The sequence below is a fragment of the Sceloporus occidentalis genome, unplaced genomic scaffold (assembly GCF_023333645.1).
Source record: "Sceloporus occidentalis isolate IW3139 unplaced genomic scaffold, rSceOcc1.0.p SCAF_5, whole genome shotgun sequence".
Lineage (NCBI taxonomy): Eukaryota > Metazoa > Chordata > Lepidosauria > Squamata > Phrynosomatidae > Sceloporus > Sceloporus occidentalis.
The window spans coordinates 155,997,245-156,024,141 of NW_028316985.1; the positions used below are offsets into that span (position 1 = coordinate 155,997,245).

The following is a 26,897-nucleotide window of genomic DNA, read 5'->3' on the forward strand; positions in this document are numbered from 1 at the left end:
TTTCAGCAAATAATTGTAAGACACCTAATCTACTAGTTATGTCCCAACTTTCACTGGGAAAAAAATCCAAGCTGTAAATGTAACACAGTGTTCCTCAGGCTAGACATTTCCTTCCCCATTGTTTTTACAAGCATTCTTATTCTATATGAAGCATGACTCACTCGTTCCTCAGTCATGCGTAAAATGTACAGTATGTGTAAACATTCTTGTCAGAAAAGTTCAATGTTCATGCAAGGGAAAAGCAGCAGAGGGTGGAATCCAATAGGAAATGGTGAACTAGGGCTGTGGTGGTGGGGAATAAGTTTACTCTTCCTTTTCTTGTCTGTACCGCTTCCCCTCCCAGAAGAGAACTGGTTGACAACAGGGAAATTGCAGTTTACATACCACACCAAGTAGGCTGTTATCTTTTCATGTTACTCACGCAGCCATGTACTTGGGACATACTGGGAAGCCCCTTGGATGAATAATTCAAATACAAGTTCCATCACCTCCTATAGTCTACATGCAGAAAGAGCTGGATACATTAGTAGTGAAGTTTCAGGTGCCCAGCTCTTACCCTGCTGTTTCTTCTCTTGGATAAATTCTCACTCACAATATATGTGGTTTCTGTCCTTTTGTCTACTTTAAAGGCTTTTGGTAAACACAACACCCTTGTATGTTCTGAAGAGATGGAAGCAGACACGGAGAGCAAGAAAACCTCAGACAATCTCTTGGAGGTAAGTGAGTGCATTCCTTGGACAACCATTTCAGTTCAGTTCATCTTGGACAGTGATGCTGGTGGCAATTCACTCCTTTTATTTCAAGGTAGAATGACAAGTATTATAAATGCGAATGTGTCAGCATATGTTACTGTACTGAAGAAAATAGTTTCAAATATTTTATTGTAACATTAAAAAAAACCAATTGCATACTATAGAAGGGAAATCACAGAAGGCCTATTTCTATTATTTTAAATGACATATGCTACCCTAAAAGCATGTTAATAGGTTTAGTTTAATCATGAATAACATTTGTTGTTTCTCAACAGGAAAAATAATTCAATGTATTTCAAATATGTGATTTCAGTTATAGTTTCTGCTTCATGTTCAGTGAAGTCAAATCATATTGTCTTAAATTCAAGAATCCTGTAGTTTGTCTATCATTTTGTTTTAAGTAAGTAATATTACTCTTTCATCACACCATTTTTTAAAAAAGGGTAAGCCTGTTAACAAAAACAATAAAAAGCAAAAACAAAAAAAGTAGGTGGGCATTGCATGAAGTGGTTAAATGTATCATGATGTTGTTACTTTTTTCTTTTTTTTCTAACAGATTAACATAACTACATGTATCCCCTCTACCCCAATTTTAATTTTGTATTTGATAGACCAATGTTTCTATTTCCTATATATGTACAATATTTTAAATTGACATTCTGTAAGTTCATATATCTAGAGCACATCCTTCATTTTTGTGGGAATATATGTGTTGTATGTGTGTCTGTGGTTAGCATTTCATGCCCTGAACATTTAATATAGGTCACACAGTGAGCCCTCCATGCCCATAGATTCTGCATCCATGGATTCTACCATCCATGGCTTGAAAATATTCCCAAAAACAAAATCCCATAAGCAAACCTTGATTTTTCCATTGTATATAAGGAACACCATTTTACTACCCCATTATACATCATGGGGCTCGAGCACCCATGGATTTTTGTATCCATGGGAGGTCCTGGAACCAAACCCCAGCGGATATCAAGGGACCACTGTGCTATATATTGAAATTAGGAAAGAAGATCCAATGGAATATATTACATTACATAACTGTTTAATTTTAATTGATTTTTAAAAAGGATATGAGTACGCCAACCCAGTTCCTTTCTTTCAATGTAGCATTAAATCATCATTTAGAAATATGAGAATAAGCCACAGAAAGTCCTGTTAGGTAATGGAAGAAGAAATATGCAAACCCACAGCTCATTACAGCTTCTTCTTGAAATGCCATATTATCATTTAGCATTGGAACACAGTCAGTATAAGAGCTCTTACATTGCAGTTTATTGTAAATCTCTGCATGTGATTACCCATTGATTCTGCTGTGTGATCTTTGTCTTGAATGGCAATGTTGAATAACCAAACAACCAAATGTACAGCTAAAGGAACACAATCACCAATTTGAGTAGAGTGAACAAATTTACACCAGTGGAGCATATGCATCCACATGCACAGTGATAATATATATGCGACTTCACTCTTGTGGACTTGAATTGAATGCAGACATTGGACAAAAGATGTCCAGCTGCTTCAGTAGGGGGACTTATGCATGTGTAAGGCACTGACAGAAATAAAGTCAAGATAGCTACTTTGTTCCCAATTAATTCTATGCTAGAGGAAAGCAGCAAGGGAAAATAATAGTGTGTCATGGGGTGTGACAATGTGGGACTATGCCATGATCAAGGGAACTGGTAATGCTGGTTCTCTGTCTGCAGTTTGGTCTAACTGAGATTGTTAAAGTCTCTTTACAATTTTGGTCACACTGGCCCACTGGATAGCTTCTGATATACAAAATGACATTGAAAATAGCAACCGGAGTTCATCTTGCTAATGGTCCAATCCTATAGATATCTAGTCCTGAATGTAGTCCTGAAACTACAATAGATCCATTAAATCACTGGTGACTTTGGTAAGTCAGCACTTATATAAATTCTCTTGATTCTAGCTGGAGATAGCAATAAGACAGATCCTGTTCAGAAGTCAGTCCCACTGTGTGCAATCGGGGGCGGGTTATAGACCGCCACTTTGAGGCGGTCTGCTGCCGCCGCCGTTTGCTCCATAAGGGAGCTGTCGCAGCCACACCGCGCGGCTCCCTTACGGAGCAAAAAAGAAGCACCAAAATGGAGCTTCTTTCTGCGGCGCCTCTGTGACGTTGCGAGGCACCAGGGGTGCATTTGCGACGTCACAGGCGCCGCGACACGTTCGGACGCACAGCATCCGATACGTAAAGATGGCGCCGGCCGTATGGAACGGCCGGCGCCATATTGTACGGACAGAGTCCGTATTAGACCCAGGGGCATCTAGAAGAGACGCCCCTTTTTTAAAATGGGATGTCCTATGGACGTCCCAAGTGCCGGTTTGTAACTGGCCATAGTTACTTCAAGATAAGGTCTTATAGGGATACAGCCTAGCAAATATTGCTCAATTGCTATTTAGAGTTGTGGTTTGCAGCTGATTCATATACAATTTAAGTACAGTTAAGCCACACTTCCTGGATTTGACTCACTTTTTATTCATGTAATTCCCACTGGCTGGGAATTGCCAAGTAGTAAGTTATCTTGTGGTTGCAACCTCAGGGCAACAGGATTGTTGCCAATGTGTAAACCCTTAATTGAAATTAATGAAAGCTTTAGAATAGTTACTATCCACTGAATGAATTCCTGGAAAGCAGCATTGTCCAGAACAAGGCATTGGCAATCACTAATGAGAGCTTAATAATGACCACTTAATGGGTTGAAATGGCTTGCTAAGAATGAATAGCATTACAGTTGGCCCTCCATATCAGTGGATATGGATTCAAACTTCCACAGCTTGAAAATATTCAAAAATAAAGAAATTCCAAACAGGAAACCTTGATTATACAAGATTTACAAAGCCATATTACACAAGGGACACAATTTTACTATCCCATTATATTTAATGGGCCTTGAACATCCATGTTGGTATCCACAGGGGGTCCTAGAACCAAACCCCAGCGATATCAAGGGCCCACTGTATAACATTCTAAACACTTTAAAAGGTGTCCTTTTCTGATGTTACTTTTCATTTTATTTTATTGCCATGAGATGTTTAACTAGCTGGATCATTACTTAAGTCTTGAGATTGTTACTGAATACTCTGGAAATGTTATTTTGTATTGTGTAACTTTTTTCTGTTGGTAGATGGGAAGATAGACAAATGCAACTCAAAATAATGGCACTTACAACATTGCTTTTAAAGGTCCATTAAATTTGACAACATAGATAGTTTATTTCAAACTTTGGTCTGAATCAAAATAATAATCCAACTAGAATAGACCCACTGAATCAATGGGATGTTGAGTTACCATGTAGCAGTTAATGCAATAGGTTTGGTCTAGTTTGTGCTAGCAATTGGATTTTGGCCTGTTTTGTATTCAGATGCAGGCAAGCCAAAGCCAATTAAGTACTTTTTTGAATGAAAGTCAGATTTTGAATTGTGAAGAGATGACATATAACAGAAGTGGGCAAAGCACATCCATCTGGAGGTTGTTGGACTGCAGTTCCCAGCATTCCTCAGCATTGGCTGTGTTGGTTAGGGCTGATGGAACTTGCAATCCAGCAAGATCTGGAAGGCCAATCCTTATCATAGAATATTGGGAGAATGAAGTTATCTGTTTATCAAATTTTAATTGGACATTTGTCAGCCAACACAAGGAAATTAATTTTAAGGGCAAAAAGAGGGGAAAGGGAGCACAAATGCCTCACTCTGTGGAACTCTTTAAATTTACAGTAGTCACAGAGGAGAGCAATGTGTCCCCTGGTGGATCTGGCATAGTTAAAAAAAACCAGGACAAGTAGGCAGTTCAGTTATAAACAGGGCCAGATTATTAGTGGTTCAGTTGGTGCAATTGCTCCAACTCTGTCCCTGGCTGGGATCCCAATGCTGAAGGTATAAATTCCAGCTTGCTTTTCTTCTCCAGTCACTTTCTAAATCTCTCAATGCTTGTATTAATTATTCAAGTAACATATAAAATATTGATGATGCAGGAGAACAAACTGTTGGTTTCATAGAATTTGCAGGGTTGATTAGAGATTGTTGTGATGCTAAATATTGTGTTTCACATTTTATTATTTATCAGTGCCACCACTCCTCATATAAACCACACATGAACACCAAGGGGCCCCCAGTCACCTTATTCTGGCTTTGGCTAGACAGCTGTTTATCAAGCTCCCATCACTCTGTGGGTTTGGCTGGTAGTAAGGATCTGTACAATTTGCCCCCACCCCATATGGCCATAAGTCAGCCTGTGGGGGTTCCATTGCCAGTGGGGCAGTGAATCTTCCAGGCTTCCATCCATATACCAAAGAAATTACTGAAGATGTGTGACCATTCCCCCAAAATAGCTTCAGCTTGTTGAACAGCTCGTATAAGGGTCAGACTAACTTCTGATCTTATTGCTATTGGAATGAGGAACATCCATTTTCTTTAGGATTCACAGCAAGGCCATGGGATGGTCCCATAGACAAATGCTGCTGCTGTATTGTCTTAAGCATAGAAAAGTGCTTGGACTCTGGGATAGATAGATATTATGGTCACAGATCAGCATAAGAACAACAACAACAACAACAACAACAACAGCATACAAACACAATATACAATTTAAAAACTCATAAAAGAAATAAAAAATACACATAAATATACCTAAAAATACAGATACAGATTCTGGGACTTACAAACCAAAAAAGGAACTTTGGAAAACTCTACTCATAAGGGAACCTTTGCCTCCCTACTTCTATGCAGAGTCTGGGAAAGTTCCTTTCTGAAAAGAAAAAAAAACACAGCTCTGTTTATGCTGTGACTTCTTTTCTTTAAAAAGCCCCAGGTTTTGAAAATACAAAGTATAAAATGTTGCTAACATTGGAGACGTTTTATAGGGTTTTCTTTTTCTTTTGTGTAACTGCTGTTGAGTACTGTACCTATTTTTCTATGTTTAGTCATGCTTTTCAGGGACTACTAATTACAATGAATGCGTACCTAGACTTAAATACTGTAAGTTTTAGTTTCATACAAGTTTTGCATTTGTTCACTTGCAGCAAGCAGGTTAGCAACTGTCTTTTTTGATAGTATATGTTTCAGAATGGATTTTTGTTTGACAGAATTAATGTTTATTTTGTAGCATATGTTGTCAAAGAAGATACCAAGAGATGTGCTGGAACAACAAATTGTTTCACTGGAAAAGCAGAAGCAGGAGGTAATTTTAAGTAACCCATTTTTCCAACTCTCTGACTTTCCTGAATCTGTTAGTCCCAACTAATGTAGACCCATTGAATTAATGGGAATTTGGTAAGTTAGCACTTGTCCATTGATTCAGTGTGTCAATGAAGAGCATTGCAATCCAACCCCATGTTGCCCATTGCTGCTATAAATGGATTGGTTGGTATATTCCTAAATCCAGTTTCCCCTATATAGCAAATTGTTTGCCAGTGTGGAAGGATAATTTCACATTGGAATTGCTGTTCAGCACATGCTGGTCTTTGGATGCTACTACCAGCCATCCTGACTACAAACAAACCAGGCTGTTGACTGAGATAACAACACCTTTACAAATGCCAAGGAAAGCAACTTGCCATCCAGCACATACACTCTAGAATAATTTTCACAATGATCATAGACATTTCTAAGGAATAATGGTGGATTGCATCTATCTGTTAGCACTGTATCACTCCTAGCATTTTCTGTGATACTGTACGCATTTTACGAAGTTACCTAGTTGACAGTAAGAGGAAACCACTTTGGGAAGCAAAATATCTTGGACAAGTTGGCCGAGATAATTTTCATCTTTATGAACGTATAATGACAGTACACATGACTGTTCCAAATTATTAAAAGCAGTAGAGACTGATCAACCCAGAGAATGCCACATTTAGCTTTTTTCTGTCTGGCAGTTGTACTACTAAGATAAATAAATATCTGAATATTTCAAGAATGTTATGCAAATACATCTGTTTTGCTGTGTTACTACTGAATAGAGGAAAGTTTTTTTCCCCCAAGCTCTGATTTTAAATAACCTAAGTTAAGATTAATTTTTAAAAGCAAGATTCATAAGAAACAAACAAGCACCTTACTATTATTCAGAGGATAATCTAATGCTACATTTATGCAAATAATCAGCAACATGCATTGCCAATTGGTTTGCCTGGCCTTTGGATTTGTTTTTGCTCCTTTGTGTGTTTTTTTAAAACTTTGTTTTTGGTTCTGCCCTGACACTTCAATTTTTGATTTCATGCGTTGGCAGATTTAGTCACTTGCTTGAGCCCCCTGTTGCTATGCCTATTATTTCCACTGGAGGTGGGCATTCCTCACACTATTAAAAAAAGGCAAAAACAGAAGAATATGTGGGAATGGAGGCAGTCACTGGATGTACTATCAGTTATCTGCAGGGTAACCTATGTCTTAGTTAGATAGCTCTGTCCAATACTTCAGTCTGGTTGTGTTTTTTAAAAATTATTTAAATACCAGTCTCCACATTGACCAAAAAAAGACATAGGCATGAGGCTGGCTTATGCCTGTGTGTGCCACCAATAAGATGCCAGCCTACATGTGTTAATTTGTTTACCTAGAGCCAGAGTGTTCGTGTTCTCACCAGCAATTTGTAGATTCAGCAACATTATTAATAATCATGTTAATAGTGTAATTTTCACACTATTCTCTGCATTTAATTTCCCAATGCCTACATTTCTACCTGTAACCAAATATACCCTCTCTATCGTTGAGTTTATGGATAATAATTCATATAGCTGATGAAGTGTCCACAGTCCATGATTAGGAGACATTATTTTTGAATGCCTATGCGAAACCACAAGAATGGAGGAAAAAACCACATATAACACATGTGGGAACTAAATGGGCTTTCAGGACTGCAAGGGGACTCTGTACATCTTAGAATTCCCTGTGGGGGATTTTGACTTTAACTTTTACATTTGCACCAGTATTACGGATGAGTCACCTCATCTGCCACTTCCTAATTCATTCCTAGCTAAGACTGATGTCCTGCAAATGAGATAAAATGCTTTATGCTTTTTATGCATCAACACAGAACAGTATAGACAATATAAGGAAGAGGTTGAAAGCAGACAAAACTCACAAAGCTCTAAATGGCCAAGTGCCTGCACACTTCAATTACAACCTTTTTTCTGTGTCTGTTCCAGATGCTGGCAAGTATAGACCATCTAGGTAACTGCTCACACTGCCTTGAAACTTGTTCAGTCCAAGAGTCTGTTAAACAAAAAACAAACAAACCACCCCCCTTCAATATCTTCTTCAAATGCCAAAACATCTTATTCAGCATTTCATCATTACAGTGGCTATGACTAAGGACTTGATCACACGGTTTAAAAAAACGGCCAACACCGCTGGGTGGGTGCATCCCTGGTAACCTCTGGCAGGAATCTGAGTTCAGCTGGCCAGTTTGAAAAGAGGCTGGATGAACTTCGATTCTGGCCACATGATACCATCGTCGGTGGCAAAACATGTGCAATAAAATCTGGATGTATCCAGAATTCAAATTGAATTTGGCAGTGGTAATTCGGTTTTTCAAAACTGTGCGACAATCTCCTAAAAGAAAAATATTTATAGTTCTAGATTAATCTTAATTTAAATTATTTCTGCCCTGGGTGTTAAGAAGATAGGATAGGGTAAAATAAGATTTTAAGATTAATGTGAGAATGGTGTAGCTAAGATTTCTGACTATCCATTTTAGCTTTTGGCAGTAAACAACCAATGGGATCAACAGTTCAGGCACATGAAGCAGCGGTATGAGAAAAAGGTAAATAACTGAAACCATTTTAGTAGAACAAATGTTTTCTACCTATGTTTATATTGTGAAGTCGAAAGCTTTCATGGCCGGCATCCATATTTTTGGTGGGTTTTTTGGGCTACATGGCCATGTGCTAGAAGAGTTTATTCCTGATGTTTCGCCAGCCACAGATGCTGGTGAAACATCAGGAATAAACTCTTCTAGAACATGGCCACGTAACCCCCAAAACCCACAAAAAACCTATGTTTATATTGCTTTGCTATAAGACACAGAAAATACTGGAACTTGGATATGCTGTCCTGAGGATTCTGTGAACTGTCGTCCAAATGTATTTCATAGAATCACATATTCATAGAGTTGGAAGAGACCACAAAAGTCTAAGAGCTGTTGGCTGCCAATCTGTGGTGAATTTTCAATAAAGAAAGAAAAAGTTGTAGTCTTGGGACAAATATGGTGCTGGTCCTTAGTGCATTGAGGGAAAAAAAAAACCCTTGCCAGTTTCTAGCTTCAGATAGCTTAACCACTGCACTAGATAGATTAAGCATGGCACTAGAATTTATTATTATTATTATTAACCTTTATTTATAAAGAGCTGTAAATTTACACAGCACTGTACATACAATCTTTTTAATTGGACGGTTCCCTGCCCTCAGGCTTACAATCTAGAATGCTCTGTAGTGTTTTATCAGGGCCCATGTACACATAAATTGCTCAATTTGAGTTGGCACTCAATGCAATGAGGCTGACAATTCAAGGACAGGTATATGGACAGAGGAAAACAATTTGAAAATATTATTTTTCGAACTATAGTACCCAGTATCCTGTAGGGATGTGGTGGCAAAATAGTTAAGACACTCACTCTGATGATCGCAAGGTTGGCAGATCAGCTGTTCGAGACTCAGTTCAAGGGTGACACAGAATATACACAGAGTGCAAGGGTGTATGCCAGCTGTGTGTGCAGGGGTTAGGCTTATTCCTAAAATCTGTCCCCAAGGGATGGGCTATCTTGTCAGTTAACAAAGACTGGATGTCCTTTTCCAGGAACTGACAATGCGATTCCAGACTGGTTGATGGTGTTAACTTTATTATGACCAAAACAGCGATTGGCTCAGGTTATCCCCAGGAGGGATTGACAGGGAAGTTTGGATGGGAATGCAACAGATGACCTGAAAGAAGGAAAGAATAACTGATACACCCATCTAGATTTGATTGTCCCATTACCTGGATGTACACATGCCTTGGGACACACTCCTTTTCTCTTGAGAACCTGATCTAGTGTTCCTGGAAGGTAACTGAACTCTCACAAACATGCCAGCTGCAGATATGAGATATGAAAATATGGGGACCCCAAAATACAGCTCAGGGATGTACAGGGTGTGCTAAAAAGGTGGGACTTAAGGTGAGGATGAGAAGCAGGGTATCACATTACATTGAGACAATATTGGGAAAATAAAAGTGGCACCACTGAAAGAAAAAGATTGACTTTGCTACAATAGCCCTCCCTGGACTGTGTCAGTCTGGGGAGTTTTGTGACTTGAGGTGAGGGTTTTTCTCCTCACACAGTACATTATACAATCTCTGCTCATGATCCACTGGACAGCTCAACACATACGTCTGAGCATCCTGGTTATGAAATCTGCCAGCTCCAGTCACTTAGCTTATTATTATTATTATTATTCCTATGTGGACCATTGTTTTACCGATCTCCTGCATCCTGGGGATTTATTTTTGAAAACTTGCTCTGGTTTGATATATGTGACATTTCAGGTCACAGATGTAAAAGGGAAACTGGAAGCAACGCTGAAGACTATCAAGGAACTTGAACAAGAGAGGCACCAACTGCAGGAAGAATGCAAAAGGCTGGAAGCCCTGACTTCAAAGAGGCTAGCACAGGAAATGGTAGGAGACCTGTGTATTTTCTTGTGTCTGTGTGGTGTGTCTTTGCAATTGTAGGTCTGTATTGTAATATTCATTTGTCTGGTTTATATATTGAAAGTCTATCCCGTGGAAGTGGATAGTATTCGGTGGAATTCAGTATTCAACTGAAAAATAACAGAGCACTATAAATAGCAAGCTCTGATGTAGACCTACAAAAAACCAACAATCTGGTTTCCCAGGAAGATCTTCAGAACAGAACAGTGTCTAGAATCCTGAATCTTCAACCCTACTATTTTTCTCAGTGCAGTCTGCCTTGAAATTGAACTATGGTGCAATTTTCAAATGAAATGCAATAAAATGATGGTCTGTGATTTCCCACAAGATGTCATTGCTTTGGCTGGGGATTATGGGACCACTCAAACTGACTAGCTGTGACCTCTGCTGGCTGTTAGAGAGACACGTCATCCAACAACAAGGCCTTCAGGGTGGTATTTATAGATGTGGTGGGGTAAGCGCTATATTTCCTCAGCTACCTCATGCAGTTTCATGGTTTATATGTGTCACTAGAGAGTCCACAAGATAGTCAATAGAATTTCATCAGACTTTAGAGTATCTGGGCAGAGCCATCCATCAGTTTTGGTGCTGTTTTCTTTTGGAGGAGTTTGGTATACTTACTTGGAATCATAATAATGATAATAAAAAGGAACACATCTGTCAGGCTGGGGGAAAAAAGGCAACCATCTGTACTTTATCAAGATATCTATGTGGTTTTTTACATTCCAGAGAGAGAGAAAAAGCCTAAAGGAAGAGAATAGGCTTCTGAGAGAAGAAACTGCCTTAGCAAACACAAAGAAGATGCATTATGAACGTGAAATAAGTCGACTCAACAAGGTGCAGATTATACTTTTTCAGCATTTTTACAACTTTGTTTAGAAATCCAGAAACATCTGCACATAATCTTAGTGGGCAGTTGCTTAATGTGTGTCTGAACTATCCACTGTGTCAAAACATGTATTTACTAAAAGAATGTTTTCTTTAGCCATTTTAATTTTGAAGAGAAAGCATCTATGGTCTGAGAAAGTTTGCCACCAAACGTGAACTTAAACTGTCATTTAAAGTAAACAAAACCTTCAGTGGCAAATGGACTTCCATCTCCCACACCAAGTGTCTACTTTAGTCTGTGGTGGGCCCAGACAGACTCCATCTAGTTTTGGACTATAGAGACCCACAGATGTACCTACTGAGCTTGTGCACTATCCATTCTGTTTCATATCAGCTTTTAACTTAGTGGGGTGATCTTAAAACAGTGCTTCATAAACTGGATGATGTAGGGGACTGTCAGGGTAACCCCCGCCAATGTGCCAGGGCCATTTACTTGTGGCCATTGACTACAACTGTTTATTCCCCCCCCCTGGAAACTTGCCATGGACTGTCAACCATAAGCTCATGGGCTGGCACTGGTCCATAGAACACCACTTTGAGTAGCATTGGTCTAAAATATGATGCTGGGGAACCATTTGGAGTTTACATAAAGTACATTTAGTTTGGGAAAGTATTTGGGGCTTTTTAAAATTTTAAAAAATGAAACACAACACTTCCCCCCCCTGCAAATAACAACCCCCCCCAGACCTGAAATATGAACAATCATTAAAAAAATTGCAATTTTAGCCAGTGGAGAGAAAACTGGAAATTTATTGTATATGAGTACAAAATAAGTGCATATTGACATCCTGGATTTATATTCTGACCTGAGCTTCAGCCTAGGCTGCATCCACATCTACAGAAATGGTGTAGTTTGACATTGCTTTAACTGCCATGGCTCACTGCTATGGAATTCTGGGATTTGCAGTTTTGTGAGCTAGTTAGTCTTTGTGAGAGAACGCTGTTGCCACAACAAACTACAAATTCCAGAATTCCATATGGTGAAGTCATGGCAGTTAAAGCAGTGTCAAATGGTATTATTTCTTCAGTGTGGATGCAGCCCTTGATCTGCCAGAAGAGCATTATTATAATGGAGTCCCATTTTTAATTTTGATGAAATGCTATTTTTGGTTTACTCACCTGCTTCACACTTTAAGTAGTCATTGTGAATTCATGTGGTGTGCTCAAGAATGTAAACATTTTAGGAAGATATGAATATTTGTAAGCGTTTAATGATCGTACAACAAATAGATGCAAGCAACTGCCTTCAGTGTCTCAGTCTATTTCCACTACATATTTACAGACAGACATCTCCACTTAAAATAACTGTATTATTTATTTGTTTATATATTTCTCCCAACATGGAACCCATCTATGGGATCACAGCATAGATTAAAATAAAGTTTAAAAGCAACGACGATAATTTTGATAATAATTTTAAAAGCTTTGAAGTGATTAAATCCTATTAAAACACTAATTAAAATGGCATTTAAAACATAACAGTGTGCACAGCACATGCTCTCTCATATTTTTAAAAAGCATTGCAGAAATAATGCCATTTGACACCACTTTAACTGCCATGGCTCAATGCTATGGTATTCTGAGATTTGTAGTTTTCTGAGCTATTTAGCCTTCTCTCTCAGAGAACTCTTGTGCCACAACAAACTAGAATCCCAGGATTTTATAGGATGGAGCCATGGCAAGTATCAAAGTACATTATTTCTGTAGTGTAGATGCCGCCTCAGATAGTCAGATCACCTCCAGTCATTTGTTTGGAAAGAGGGGAGCAAAATATATATCCAAACCGTTTCTTCTGCTGGAAATATCATTGGCAGTATATTTAAAACATACAAAAAGGATTATTAATACACAACCTTGGAGCAGAGAAGAGTGCAATGCAGAACCCCCTTGTGCACTGAAATCCTCAGCCAGATTCTGGTCACAAATGGCCCCTAGCTAAAAATGAGCATAGGAGAGACAGAAATATATTTCCATTAAGAGAGGCTGCATAAACCAATGTGTGTGTGAGAGAGAGTATATGTATTTAAATAATGTCTCCTGGTAAACCACAAGCACTTCCTGAGGAAATGCATTTCTTTGAGAAATTGCACTATTGGGCTAGAAGGTAAGAGGCAAGACAAAAAACTTCGAGCAAGCAAAGTACCAAGTCACTGGTAGTAAAATAACATGCTTGCTCTTCTCTTAATTAACTATGAATGGGAAAACAAAATTAAATTTTAAGTGGTAGAATAGAAAAAAAAGAGACATACAGAAAATATTAACATTATTTGGTCTTTAATTAACTACATATGAGAAAACAAAATTAAACTTTAAGTGGCAGAATAAAAATGAGAGACACAGAAAAATTAATATTTCCAATCAAACGTTTTGTAGCATGACTCATACGTTATGAAAATCTGAGGATGGCAAAATTGCTGACAATTTTTGGGGGGAACGTGAAAGCAAAATATACTATAGACACTTTACTACTTTGGTGAGTTCTCTAAGGGAAACCTAATGCTAATAAAAAGGGCAGCCTGATACAAAGCAAGGGAAGAATGACAATTCAGGTGGAATTTGCAGAAACAGCAAAGATCTAATCTGCACAGCAGAAATAATGTCATTTAACTGTCATGGCTCAATACAATGGAAGTCTGGGATTTGTAGTTTCTTGTACCTGAGCGCTCTGATAGAGAAGGCAAAATATCTCACAAAACTACAGATCCCAGAATCCCATAGCATTGAGCCATGGCAGTTAAAGCAGTATCAAACAGCATTATTTCTGCAGTGCAGATTAGACCAAAATCAAGACTGAGCAGTTTTTATATCCTTATTCAAAACTCTAACTGATAATAAAGTCTGTTCAATATAGCAGGACCTATACAATGGTCTGAATCCTATTATTAATTACAAACAGACTTAGACCCACGGAATCAGTGGGATTTGGCTAAGTGTTGACACACCATTCAGCAATGGCTTCAATAGGTCTATTAAGGTTGGGTCTTGCAAACTGGATTTAAGCCATCCTTCCAAGCACACATAAATAGGCTTGTGCTTAAGACAGATGTAGACACCTATTTAAAATAGCAAGAAGGATAACATATGGGAAGGAAGGAGCAGGAGAATTCCATCATTGGGGGGGAAAATGACATATGGTCATCTTTGGAGAAGACAGCATTGTGCATAGCACGCAAATGTATTATCATTTTCCCAGGTGTAAGCCACATGGCAAGAAGAGAAGCCAAACCAGTTCTCATACATATTCACAGCAAATGTCTTTGGTTAGCAAAACATATTGAAGTCAGGTCATGAGTTGGAATTGATTTAGAAGCACATTTAAATTTGACTACACTTTCATTTTGTTAGGGCTTAAGTGTTTTATTCTTAATTTCATTTGCAATTCATTAGAATAGATTTACACCCAAATCCAGATCCAGTATTAGACAAATTGTTGCCTCTCAGGAAGCAGGTCTGGGGTGTCATGAATATTTTGTTGTTTCTCTATTATTTACTGGCAAGCAGAAGAAGAAGCACTTTTCAGTATTTCTGTTTTATGTAAAATGATAATATGACAGAAATCAGACATTATTGGATACTTTTCTGCTCTGCCATAGATTGTAAACTATCTTGGACTGCATCCACACTGCAGAAATAATCCAGTTTGACACCACTTTAACTACCATGGCTCAATGCTGTGGAATTCTGGGAATTGGAATCTGTCAGAGGCCCAGAGCTCTCTGACAGAGAAAGCTGAATGTCTCACAAACCTACAATTTCCAGAATTCCATAGCATGGCGCAATGGTAGTGAAAGCGGTGTCAAACTTTCCCTTCTCCTTTTGTGTTGTGTCTTTTTAGATTGTAAGCCTGAGGGCAGGGAACCATCTTATTAAAAAGATTGTATGTACAGCACTGTGTTAATTTACAGCACTATATAAATAAAGCTTAATAATAATAATAATAATAATAATAATAATAATAATAATCTGGATTACATATGCAGCCCTGGATTGGCCTTTCTTACATCTAGAAATAGTAGTTTGGTCAGTAGTAGTACAGGAGTTACAATTAAGTTTGTGACAGGTAAGACAAACACTTTTTAGAATAGATTTCAACTCCAAGTATTTATGTAAGACAGACAAACACTTTTTAGTATAGATTTCAACTCTAAGTATTTATGTTTGCATAAATTAGGTGTAACTGGAACATCAAGGTTATCAGTACCAGATTTGGTGGCGCAGCATAGGCATTACACTTTTTCATTTATTAATTAAAATACTTATATCTGAAGATCTCAATAAAATCAATTTAAAACAATAAACAATAATAAGAGTTTAAAAGAATAAAAATATATTCAATAGTTTATCCATTAAGATCAGATGATTTAAAACTTGTTAAAACAATTTCAGAGGACCAGGATGGGGTAATGGATTGCGTGTTGGACACTGGGAGACTAGGGTTTGAATCCTGGCTAGGACATGGAAACCCACTGGGCAAGTACTTGGGCAAAGAACACTCTCTCAGCTTCAGAGGGAGGCACTGGCAAAACCGCCTCTGAACAAATCTTGCCAAGAAAACCCTTTGATAGGTTTGCCTAAAAAAGAAAAGACATGAAGACACACAACAACAAAAACAGACATTAAGCAGGGGCTGTCACAGTTTGTAGAACTTTCTTATAAAGGCAAAATATTCAAACCTTTACTGATAATTGTAAGAAATTAACTAAGACTGTACTGCTTTAAAATGATTTGATGTAGTGAACTCCACACATAGGATTGTGTTTTTCTTGGTTACAGGCTCTTTTGGGTGCCTTGGAAAATCAAACTACATCTTCACATGTACCATCCCATGTGGATACAGTGGATACAAGCTGCAGTGAAGAGGAGATGAGGTTGCAAATGGAAGTTCTCATGCAACAGGTAAAGCTGGATTAAATTTGAACCAGTACAATAACATAGGTGTGCATTTAATCCTTCAAAGAATAGGTGAGCTCAAGGCCTGTTACAGACTGCCAAAATAAAGATGCTTCGGGTCTCTTTGGAGGTATGCTATTTAAATGATGCATGGGTCCTAAGAGTCCGGAGGTTGCGCCAAAGCCACACTCCATTCCTAAGCACTGGAGTGCAGCTTTGGTGCAGCTTCTGGATTTTTAGGATGCATGCATCATTTAAACAGCATACCTCCAAAGAGACCCAAAGAAGCTTTATTTTGGCAGTCTGTAACAGGCCCAAGACACATATCCATCCCAGGCCTATCAGTCTGGCATCCTTCTGTAGGTTGCTAAAATGAGTATCCAGCTTGTTGGGGGCAATTAGCTTACACTTTGTAAACTGCTTAGTACATCACTAAGTGGTATAGAAATGTACTTGCTGTTGTTATTGCACCCCACTTTTTCCTAACAGGAACATGTCATTACAGGTCCATAAATTTATATGTAGGTCAACATGATTGCAGATGCATTATAAATGAAGTTTAGCAATTTTAGCAGTCATGCAAAGTTGCCTTTTCAAGTATAGCTTATACTAGAAGTCTGTGAGAATGAACAATTGTGCTGAGACAGAAGGCTGGACACCATTTTACAGGTTATAAAATTGGCTACAACTTTAATGCAAATACTGCAATAAACATATAGTTCTAAAATATGCACATGTCAATAAGGAGGAGGTGACACAGGGTCCAATAGTTCAGGACTAGCTACTACTCTACATGGGGGAGGAAACCCATGTAGTTAATTAAACCTTAGGATAGGGAATTCAAATTAGGCAATAAATATATTATGTTCAAAATCTAGGTTGGGGTGTGATCTCCTGCATCTGCACAGACTGAAGGCTCCTCTTCCTTCCTCTATCCACACCCTTGGTTAACTCCCCTCCCCAATTTAATATGGGCCTGATGTCTCTTCCTCCCTCTCATATCTTTCCAGTTGACCTGAACTCGTGGTGACCATGTTAATGAGACATCTCCAAGATTTCCTGTCCTCCACTGCACTGCTTAAGTCTTGCATACTCATGTCTGTGATCTCCTTGAGTGTAGCCATCAAGCATGTCGTCTTCCTCTTTTTCTGCTACCCTCAACCTTTCCCAGCATTATTGTCTTTCCTTATGAGTCATCCCTTCTCATGATGTGGTCAAAGGACAACAACTTCAATTTGATCATCATGGCTTCTAGGGGTATTTCAGGATTAGAATCATAGACTCATAGAATCGTAGAGTTGGAAGAGACCACAAGGGCCATCCAGTCCAACCCCCTGCCATGCAGAAAATCTCAATCAAAGCATCCTCGACAGACGGCCATCCAGCCTCTGCTTAAAGACCTCCAAAGAAGGAGACTCCACCACACTCTGAGAGAATGTGTTCCATTATCAAACAGCCCTTACTGTCAGGAAGTTCCTCCTAATGTTGAGGTGAAATCTCTTTTCCTGGATCTTGCATCCATTGTTCTGGGTCCTGTTCTCTGGAGCAGCAGAAAACAAGCTTGCTCCCTCTTCAATATGACATCCCTTTAAATATTTAAACAGGGTGATCATATCACCTCTTAACCTTCTTTTCTCTAGGCTAAACATCCCCAGCTCCCTAAGTCGTTCCTCATAGGACATGGTTTCCAGACCCGTTACCATTTTAGTCGCCCTCCTTTGGACACGCTCCAGTTTCTCAATGTCCTTTTTGAATTGTGGCGCCCAGAACTGGACACAATATTGTCATCTGGACACAAGGCTTGATCTTTTCAAAGACTCATTTGTTTGTTTTTGGCTGTTCTCCAGCACCACATCTCAAATGTGTTGATTTTCTTCTTATCTGCTGTTTTCACTGTCCAGTTTTCCCATTCATAGTGATACAGAATACCATGGCATCGATGATTCTAACTTAAGTGCTAAATTGTGTATCTTTGCAATACTCCTCTTCCCCTAACAAATGCCAATGATAGGAGTTAATTACCAAGAAGTCATATGTCATTTTTCACAAGACTGTTCCCAGTGAAACATGCTCTTCTATAAGCCAGGTTTTTCTCCATTTCAGTATTTTGACAGGGATACATTCAAAGCAGGGGCAGACCAAGACATTTTGATGCTTGGGGCCTTCTCCCCATTCATATAGAAAATCCAATTAGGGTGGGAGTGGAATCTTACTTTAATACTAGAGATGGGATAGTGTCTATCCACAACACCTGAAGCAGTGAACTAGTTTATGGAGATCATGACATACCATGTGGCATGCTCCACTCTGTCTTCCAACAGAGGAGACCACCTAGAGCAGTGATTTCAAAACTTTAGTCCTCCAGATGTTTTGGACTTCAGCTTCCAGAACTGCTGACTATTGGCCAAGCTGGCTGGGGTTTCTGGGAGCTGAAACCCAAAACACTTGGAGGACCAAAGTTTGGGAATCATTGATCTAGAGTCTCAGTGTAGAGGACAGGGAAGGGGTGACTCTGAAGCAGCTGCCATTAAGCCTCCCTCCTCCTAATGGTAGAACTGGACTGATTAAAAGTCTATCAAGCATCTCCAAAGGCTCAAAAAGCCTGTAATATCTGCAGAACAAAAGGCCAATTTGATCTGTGTTGTACTCCTAAATTTGGGGGAAATATATAGTTTTCTTCTTGGGCTTCCTTTCCTACATGAACCAGCACATTTAAAATTATTTTCCAGTTAACTTTCAGTTTACAGTTTGTAATTCTGGATACTGTTAATAGTCAACTGCTGAAATGCAAATGTTTATGATAGGAAGGCCCATGGACTAAAATACTTGTTTCTGTCACGTTTGAAGGGCTGAGCCAGATTTTTTCTCTCATGTAATGCATGCCACATGCAGAAGGATAAAGCCTTGAAAGTGATTGTACAGTAATTGATTGTAAACACAATAAAACAGAATTTAGCATTCTTTCCCATTTGCCAAAGTCTTCTGAGGGCACTTAAATTTAGGTGCTTTAAAAATGTATTTCCTATTTTGTGCATCCATAGAGATATGGTGCTATATACTGGAGAGCAGAATATTGAAATTCAATCTTAGAAGGACACAAATGAAATGTCTTTTCTAACTGTCAGAGCCATCTTCATGACTTACCTTAAACTTGCAATAATCACAAGAGGGTGTAAGGATGAAATACTAGAATAGAAGGAAGTAATAGTGGGGCTAGTTGATTATTTTGTTTGTTGTTAACTGCCCTTGAGTCAACCTAGACTCATGGCGGCCCTGTGAATGAAATGTTTCCAAGCCCTGCTATCCTCTAATCTCCTGATCATGTCCTGTAGGCTCTTTAGTCTATCCATCTGGCAAGTGTTCACCCTTTCTACTGCCCTCCACCTTTCCTTGCATCATTGTCTTTTCCAGTGATTCATACTTTCTCAGGATGTATTTATAGTCCCTTTCTTCTTTTTAAAACAACTTTATGACATTTCTTTTGTCCTGGATTATTCAGTGGCACCTTCTGGCATCAGAAGAAACATTCCAATCCCTCCCAGAGAATCCCCCCCCCTTGGGGGGGGGGTTACAGGAAAACAAAAAAGCCCCATGGACTAATGTGATTTAATACTTACAGTTCACACTGGGGTCCTTGGCCACTTCTCCTCTTGGACAAATGTTTCTTGTTGTGTGCCTTCAGGGTGCTTCTGATTTATGGTGACTTAAATGTTTATTTATGTGCAATCCAGCACACAGTAACTTAGAAATAAGCTACACTACTTGTATTGGGCTGAACTCGATGGGTTATACTTCTGACAAAACATGCATTGAATTGTACTTTTAAAAGCTTATACCTGTATTAAAACATTTTGACTGGAAACTATAGAACCAAAAATGTCTTCAATTCTGTGACTATTAACTTTTACACCCATTTCTGTGCAATTTTTACAAATGCCCTTCTGTAGTTATATTTAAGTTATACTGGAGAAGAAACATTGCAATAGAATTCAACAGCAAGATTCAGATTCATGCTCATGAAGAGATTTCTTGATAAAGCTTTTTTCATACAAATATACACCATTCAAACAGACAGCTATGTCTATTTTATGGCTTAATTAAAATTTGGAACATTTGCAATGTAATACCAAATAATTTTAATTGTAGGTTCAAATATATGAAGAAGACTTTAAAAAGGAAAGATCTGATAGAGAGAGACTTAATGCAGAGAAAGAAGCACTACAGAAAATTAATGCAAGATCGCAATCTCAGTTGAACAAACTAAATTCCAAGGTATGTGTCAAAACATGTGCAATTACTCTTATGCTTACTTTCTCACTTTCTGTGCAACCCAGACTTCCATTAATTGACACTGGGTTTTATATGAGAATGAAATCATTCTGAAGTAATGTTGCTGGTGGAGTGAGGAATAATTTGATTTCTCCCTGCCCCATGAAGCAAATGGGATAACTTTTGGCTAATGCTCTTCAAACATTTTTTAAAAAGCAGAAGAACAGCTTTTGTTTCTGATTTTCCCTCCATCTCTCCCTGGTTTCCCCACTATTTCAATCTGTTTTGTGGATATGGTGCAATATTTTGACTAGCTCCTATAAATTTCAGAGTAGAACCTGGAGCAAATTCATCAGCCTCATGTCACTGAAGATATCAGCTGCCACTGACTGCAAACATTGGAACTTACTGCTGAATAAACAGAATTACATTGTTAATTAGTTAATGATTTACACTACTAGTTTCCTTGTTTCTTTTCAGAAATAAGTCTCACTGTAGGACATATTCCCAGGCAACTACATATGATTACAATGTTAGGAAATGACAAGTGAGAGCCAGCCAATGAACTGTACTTGGGAGTCTGAATTCAAATCCAGGGTAAACCATGATTTCATCAGTTAAGTTGTAGCTCTTTGTCAGGCAAGGTATTCTTAAAGAGGACTTGTGACAATAACTATATCAATGCTTCCTTGCTGCAAGATAGCTATGATCTACCTGTCTTTGTGTTCTTGTAATACAAGCCTTTGTCTGGCTGTATCAGAATTTGTCAGGCATGGTTATTAAATGCAGCCATTAATGTCAATGTGTAAAATGAGAACATTAATTAGTTACTGTTGTTGAGATGACTTCTTACCATTAATTGTATCTAAGTAATATATGTATCTGAAAAAAAGTTACCTGTGCTTCCTTCCTTCAACTCTTTTATGGTCTAATTTACCTGAAGGAAGAGTAACAGGGGGAAAACACAATGCTAAACTCCTCTCAGTTCTTGGTGTTGTCCTATGGGCTTATTTCAGCCAAGATGTCTTGAGGGAAGGAAGGGGATAGCAAATGTAGTTCTAGAGTACACTTCTTCAATTGTTCTAGATCGCTCAAGGAAACTGTCTACAGAGCCATAGAATGATGTAGGCCATGGATTCCAGTTGTGGCTTAACCTGGATTCCTTGTACGTAAAGCAAACTTGACAAATGTTTGTTCAGCTCTAACCTGAAAACTATGGCAGCTCATGCTATCACTGAACTGCCCAGTGCAACACAGAAAGTTTCCCATCAAATAGTCAACCTAATCTAATTTACCTCCTTTGCTATTCATCTAATCAATGGTGCCATGGTATATTTGGAAGTGCAGGCACTCATAATGGGAGTCTACTAGCCATGCCATCAAAGGGAATTGAAAAATTCAGGTAGCTGTATATCAGCCAAAAATTTCTAGTAGTTTTCAGCTTCACCAAGAGCAGATATTTGATAACACCAATAGGTATTAATTGGAATTCCAAGACAAACATCTCCCCCAAATACTTGGTACTGAACAGGAACAGTTTACAGCTAGATATTGCATTTCATTGGGCACAACTCATAACAATATATTTGTTGCTGGTAAAATTGCAGCCAGTTTCAGAAGAAACAAGGAACTTTGGTGATGGATGGGTTTACGATGATACCATTGTCCCTACTAATCAAAAAGTCCTAGTGTCTTGACACAGTGATCCCTGGTAGTTAACCAATGTGTGGGAATATATGCCCAATGCCTTGTCATTTAAAATAGCATTTAGAATGATCTTTTGGGAATAGCAAGGGATTATAACATTCCTTTTGCAAAATCATGTACTGGCTAGTAACACAGTTATTTTATCCATCTAAGAAGAAACATTTAGTTGTTACTTTTTCTTGTTGCTTTGTGGGAGTGTTGTGGGGAGCATTTTGAGGATTCTTTTTTAAATATAGGCATTTTTTCAACTTTTTAGTGTATTTTTTATTTACAAAGTAATGTAAAAGCAATAAACATCATTGCAAGTAACACAACAGAGCAATGTGTTATCTTTTTGGCATTCTTGCAACAAATAAAGGAATGAATTTATTTTAAAAAAACAAAACCCAAAACAACCAAACTCTGCTTTAAATTTAGCAAGGAAGAATCAGCATGACCCAAACAATTTTCCTCTCACGTCTTGGACTGGTTATTAAATGATGCAACCATACTGCCACAAGAGGGCATGAGTGTTCCTTTTTTCAGTAATTTATGAAGTTATTCACAGTGCTTTTCAAACATTTTTAAAAATACATACAAGTACCTTTTCTATGTGGTTTGTGCTATCTTCCTTTTATGTTACTACAGTAGTGGCATATCTCTCTGCATACTATGGACACACACTATTCTACGATGCATAAAGTTTATTCAGTGTTACCACTTGAGAACTGCCACAAGGGATGCAATATTTATTATTGCTCTCTCTAGATAAACAACTTGGCTTTTCACAGTTGCAAGACTTTCAGTATATAAATATGCCTCATATATAATCTTGTTTCATAGATTAAAGATTTCCAAGATCAAAAAGAACTACTACAGAAGCAAGTAAAGCAACAGGTTTGTGTTTTTCTTGGTTTATATTTACTTCTTGTAACAGACAAAACCTAAGGGTGCTTCAAGATAGAGGACTCACAGTACTACTATTGTATATCCATTTTGCTTTCAAAATGAATAACATGTTATTTATGTACCTACAATTCTTTTGTACTGCTTCATCTGTTCAGCATACAAGTTAAGCAGATAGGTGATAAAATGCAGCCTTGCTCAGTGCCCCTGCCAACTGGAAACCATTCAGTTTCTCCATATTCTGTCCTAAAAGTAGACTCTTGTTCCAAGCACAGGATATGCATCAGGGCAATAAAATGTTGTGGCATGCTCATTTCTTTAGCAACAATCAATAGTTATTCATGATCTATATAATCAAAGACTTTGCTATCAGGTGATTAATTAACCAGAACAATTTGTAAAACAAAGTCAGTATAAAAATTATAATCTGCCTCAATGGAAGGACTGCACACCCTGGTGAAATCACAGCTCTTCAAGGTAATGAAGGTATATGTCATCCACAGCAGAAATGAAACAATAAAAATCAAGAACAAGTTTTCAAACCATAAAAAGCCAAAACTAAAGTACACCCATCCCTCCACATTCACTAGGGTTAGGGACACATGACCCTTGTGAATGTAGAAAAACTGCAATAACCAAAATACTATGTTTTTACCTGAGATAATACCTCTCTAGGAATCTCTATGTTCTCCAGTGCAACTCTGTGGTCAACATCTGCCAGACATTGACCATAAAATTGTGCTGGCTGAGCTACAATTGCCTAGTGGAGTGTTCTCTCTAGGAATCTCTAGGTCCTTCAGTGCAACTTTTGGTTAACGTTGACCACAGAGTTCCACTGAAGGACCTAGAGATTCCTAGAGAGAACATACTAATAAAATCCACAAATAATCAAATCTGCAAAAGTCAAATCTGCAGATATGGAGGGATAAGTGTACTCAAAATCACAACAAGAATATTTGTTCTTGGGACAAGAATGGTTCCCAACTGGCAAGGGGTCAGGCAAGGCTATACTCTTATTACCCTACTTGTTCAACTTGTATGCAGAGAATATCATATGAAGAGCACTTTGGACACTGTTTGGGTGGAAAGGACATTTCTGGAACCACCTCTTTAGGCCTTGCGACATGGGGGCTGGCAGAAAGAAATTGCCCTTAGGTCTGGCTTGAAAGAAAAACTCTGACTTTAATCTTTGCAGATTGGGAAGGGGGCTTTTTCATTAGACTTCCTTATGCAGGCGGCCAACAAACAACCCAGCTTTTGGGTTATCGTTGATGGCTCAAGTGTGATCTTTCTTGATAAGTTGCAGAGGTGGTCTGGGGTAAGACACTGGATGTAGCTTTTACCACACTTGGTTTTTGTTAGGTATTAGTTGCAGTTCCGTTAAGAATTTAATAAATAGGTCAATAAATGGCTCGGTTTTATCCCATCTCTTGTGTCTGATCTCATTATTCCAGGAGCTGGGTAGCAAAATTACCCAGCTCCCTCTTCATAGGGCATAGTTTCCAGAACTTTCATCTTTTTGTTGGCCTCCTCTGGACACATTCCAGCTTGTCAACATACTTTTTGAAGTGTGGTGCCCAGAACTGGGCACAATATTCCAGGTGAGGCCTGACCAAAGCAGAATAGAGTATGCACACTGCAGAATCAAACCAGGAGCACATGATGCTCTAAGATATTACGATGATATCACTCTGCTATACTGTGAAGAGTTGATTTGTATTTTTAATTTGGTTTTTATTCCAATGTTTGTAGGCCCAAGATCTCCAAGCACTTGCAGAAAAGCATGGCTTTCCACATCACTTGGCTTCCAACATTATATGTCATCCTTGTCTGAGTTGTAGGAACTGTGGATTACATCACTCTTATCTTGAACCTCAAATAACATTGGTCTCACGTGGCATTAGCCCAAAGCAACAAGAGCCTCCAGTAAGTTAAGTCTCCTGTTAGCTTTCATTCCACAAAGCAGGAACACTCCAAAATCCAACAGTTTGTAACCATGAAGATTCTGCATACATACTGTAAATCAAAATAAAGTAATAACATAGAAACTGTTGAGGTATAGCATTTTCTACTTGGGAGCTGCTTCCACTGAACAAGGAAACTCACTTAAGCAAGTAACTCTGTACTAGCTTGATCCTCCTCACATGGATGTTCTCAGGAGAAAGTGGGAAAGAAAGTGAACTATGTGCACTGTCTTCAGTTCATTGGGAAAAATTAAGGATATAAATTTATTAAATAAATATTGTGAAACAATGTTTCTGGTTTTATTTTCTAGTTCCACATTTCAGTGCAGATATCATCTATTCCCACTCTTGCCTTTTTACTACTTTTCTCCTGTGATCTTTAAAAAATATTTTAAAAAAATAATGATGGAAATATTCATTTCATCTTGCAACTTGTTTCTTCTCTTGTACAATTATTAAAATGTCCCTTTGTCTTTGACAAAACAAAACAAAACATCCAGGATAATCATATGTATCTCTATGTACAAGTAAGTCTTGTTACATTCAAAGGGATTTATTCATAGCATCACAAGTAGATATGATGGCAGCTTTAATGTATATTTAATCTCTAATCTTATCCGACAGAATGCACTTGCATAGTTTTTTTAAGTGCTTTAACATGTTTTTAAAGGTAGTTGATGGTGAAGTTATTATATTAGAATAAATTATTAAAATAAGTTATTACCATGAAATAAGTATAGGTCCAGCTTATCTGTTTATTGTTTGAACCTTCTGTGATTCAACAGATCTTTGCCATGGCTTGCCTTGGCCTGAAAGTGATTCAGTTAGGAGCTTGAAATGAGAAATTGGTCACATACCAAAAGCAAACATAAAATATATTTACTTGCCTGGTGTTAGAGTCACCTGGAGCCCCCAAATTATTAAACCCAAGGAGTGATTCCAAGGTTGTGAATGTAAGGTGAATTACAGGAGCCTAGGGTTGATGTCTGTGTGAGCAATTTGGAGATGAGGTCCATCACAGATTTCTAATTCCCATCTCTGGCAGCAAGAAGTTATGAGGCAAGCTGATTTAGTTTTATTGCATATTTTATAAAGCAGATTTTCTTGTTGCCATAAAAATGCTATAATCAGTCAAAACAATAGAAAGAAAGCCCAACATACAAAATAAAAATTCCAAAACCCAGAGGAAAAACACAATTACTAGCATAACAGCTAAAACACAAATCACAGACTCTAAAACCACAGAACCAAATAACAGGAGCTAAAACTGTTATCACGTTTAATGGGGCTTGAGGTGAAATGCAGCTGAGTAAGAGTTTGGGGCCTAAATACCCTAAAAGCATCAGATCACATCTGATCTTGGAAGCTAAGTCAGAGTCAGTCCTGGTTAGTACTTTGATGGGAGGTCACTAACAAATAACAGGTGCCTGTAGGCCATATTTCAGAGGAAAGAATTAGCAAAAGCACCTTGGCTAAGAAAATTCCATAAAATTCATACAGTTGCCATAAGTTAATAGGTAGCTTGAACACACATGTGCGCATGCACACACACACATCAAGAGCTTGGAATATTTGTGTCTATATCAGATCTTTTGCTTTCAGAAACTGATTCAATCACTTGTGACTTGGTATGAGATTCCCCCCCCCCCCCCCAACATACATATTTTTTAAAAATACAAAACGGGTTAGGTTAGGCTAGATACTATGGAAGAAAGAGAAAAAGAATCACAACTAAACCTAGAAAGCACTTAACAAATTAAAACTGGTACATGACTAACAAATAGGAGTAGTGCTAACTTCACAAACTAAGTCCAGAACAGAATTCCCTCCACA

General features: G+C 38.2%; 1 protein-coding gene across 1 annotated transcript; it reads left to right on the top strand.

Moving 5' to 3' along the window:
• The first annotated feature begins 619 nt into the window (after positions 1-619).
• On the top strand, positions 620-25,276 carry TNIP3 (TNFAIP3 interacting protein 3). The gene is made up of 9 exons (XM_089527061.1): positions 620-716; positions 5,890-5,964; positions 8,473-8,538; positions 10,297-10,428; positions 11,191-11,298; positions 16,123-16,245; positions 20,386-20,511; positions 23,038-23,091; positions 24,853-25,276. Exons 1-9 carry the CDS (start codon positions 669-671, stop codon positions 25,033-25,035), a joined length of 915 nt encoding a protein of 304 aa, XP_089383187.1. The 5' UTR covers positions 620-668; the 3' UTR covers positions 25,036-25,276.
• The last annotated feature ends 1,621 nt before the right edge of the window (positions 25,277-26,897 follow it).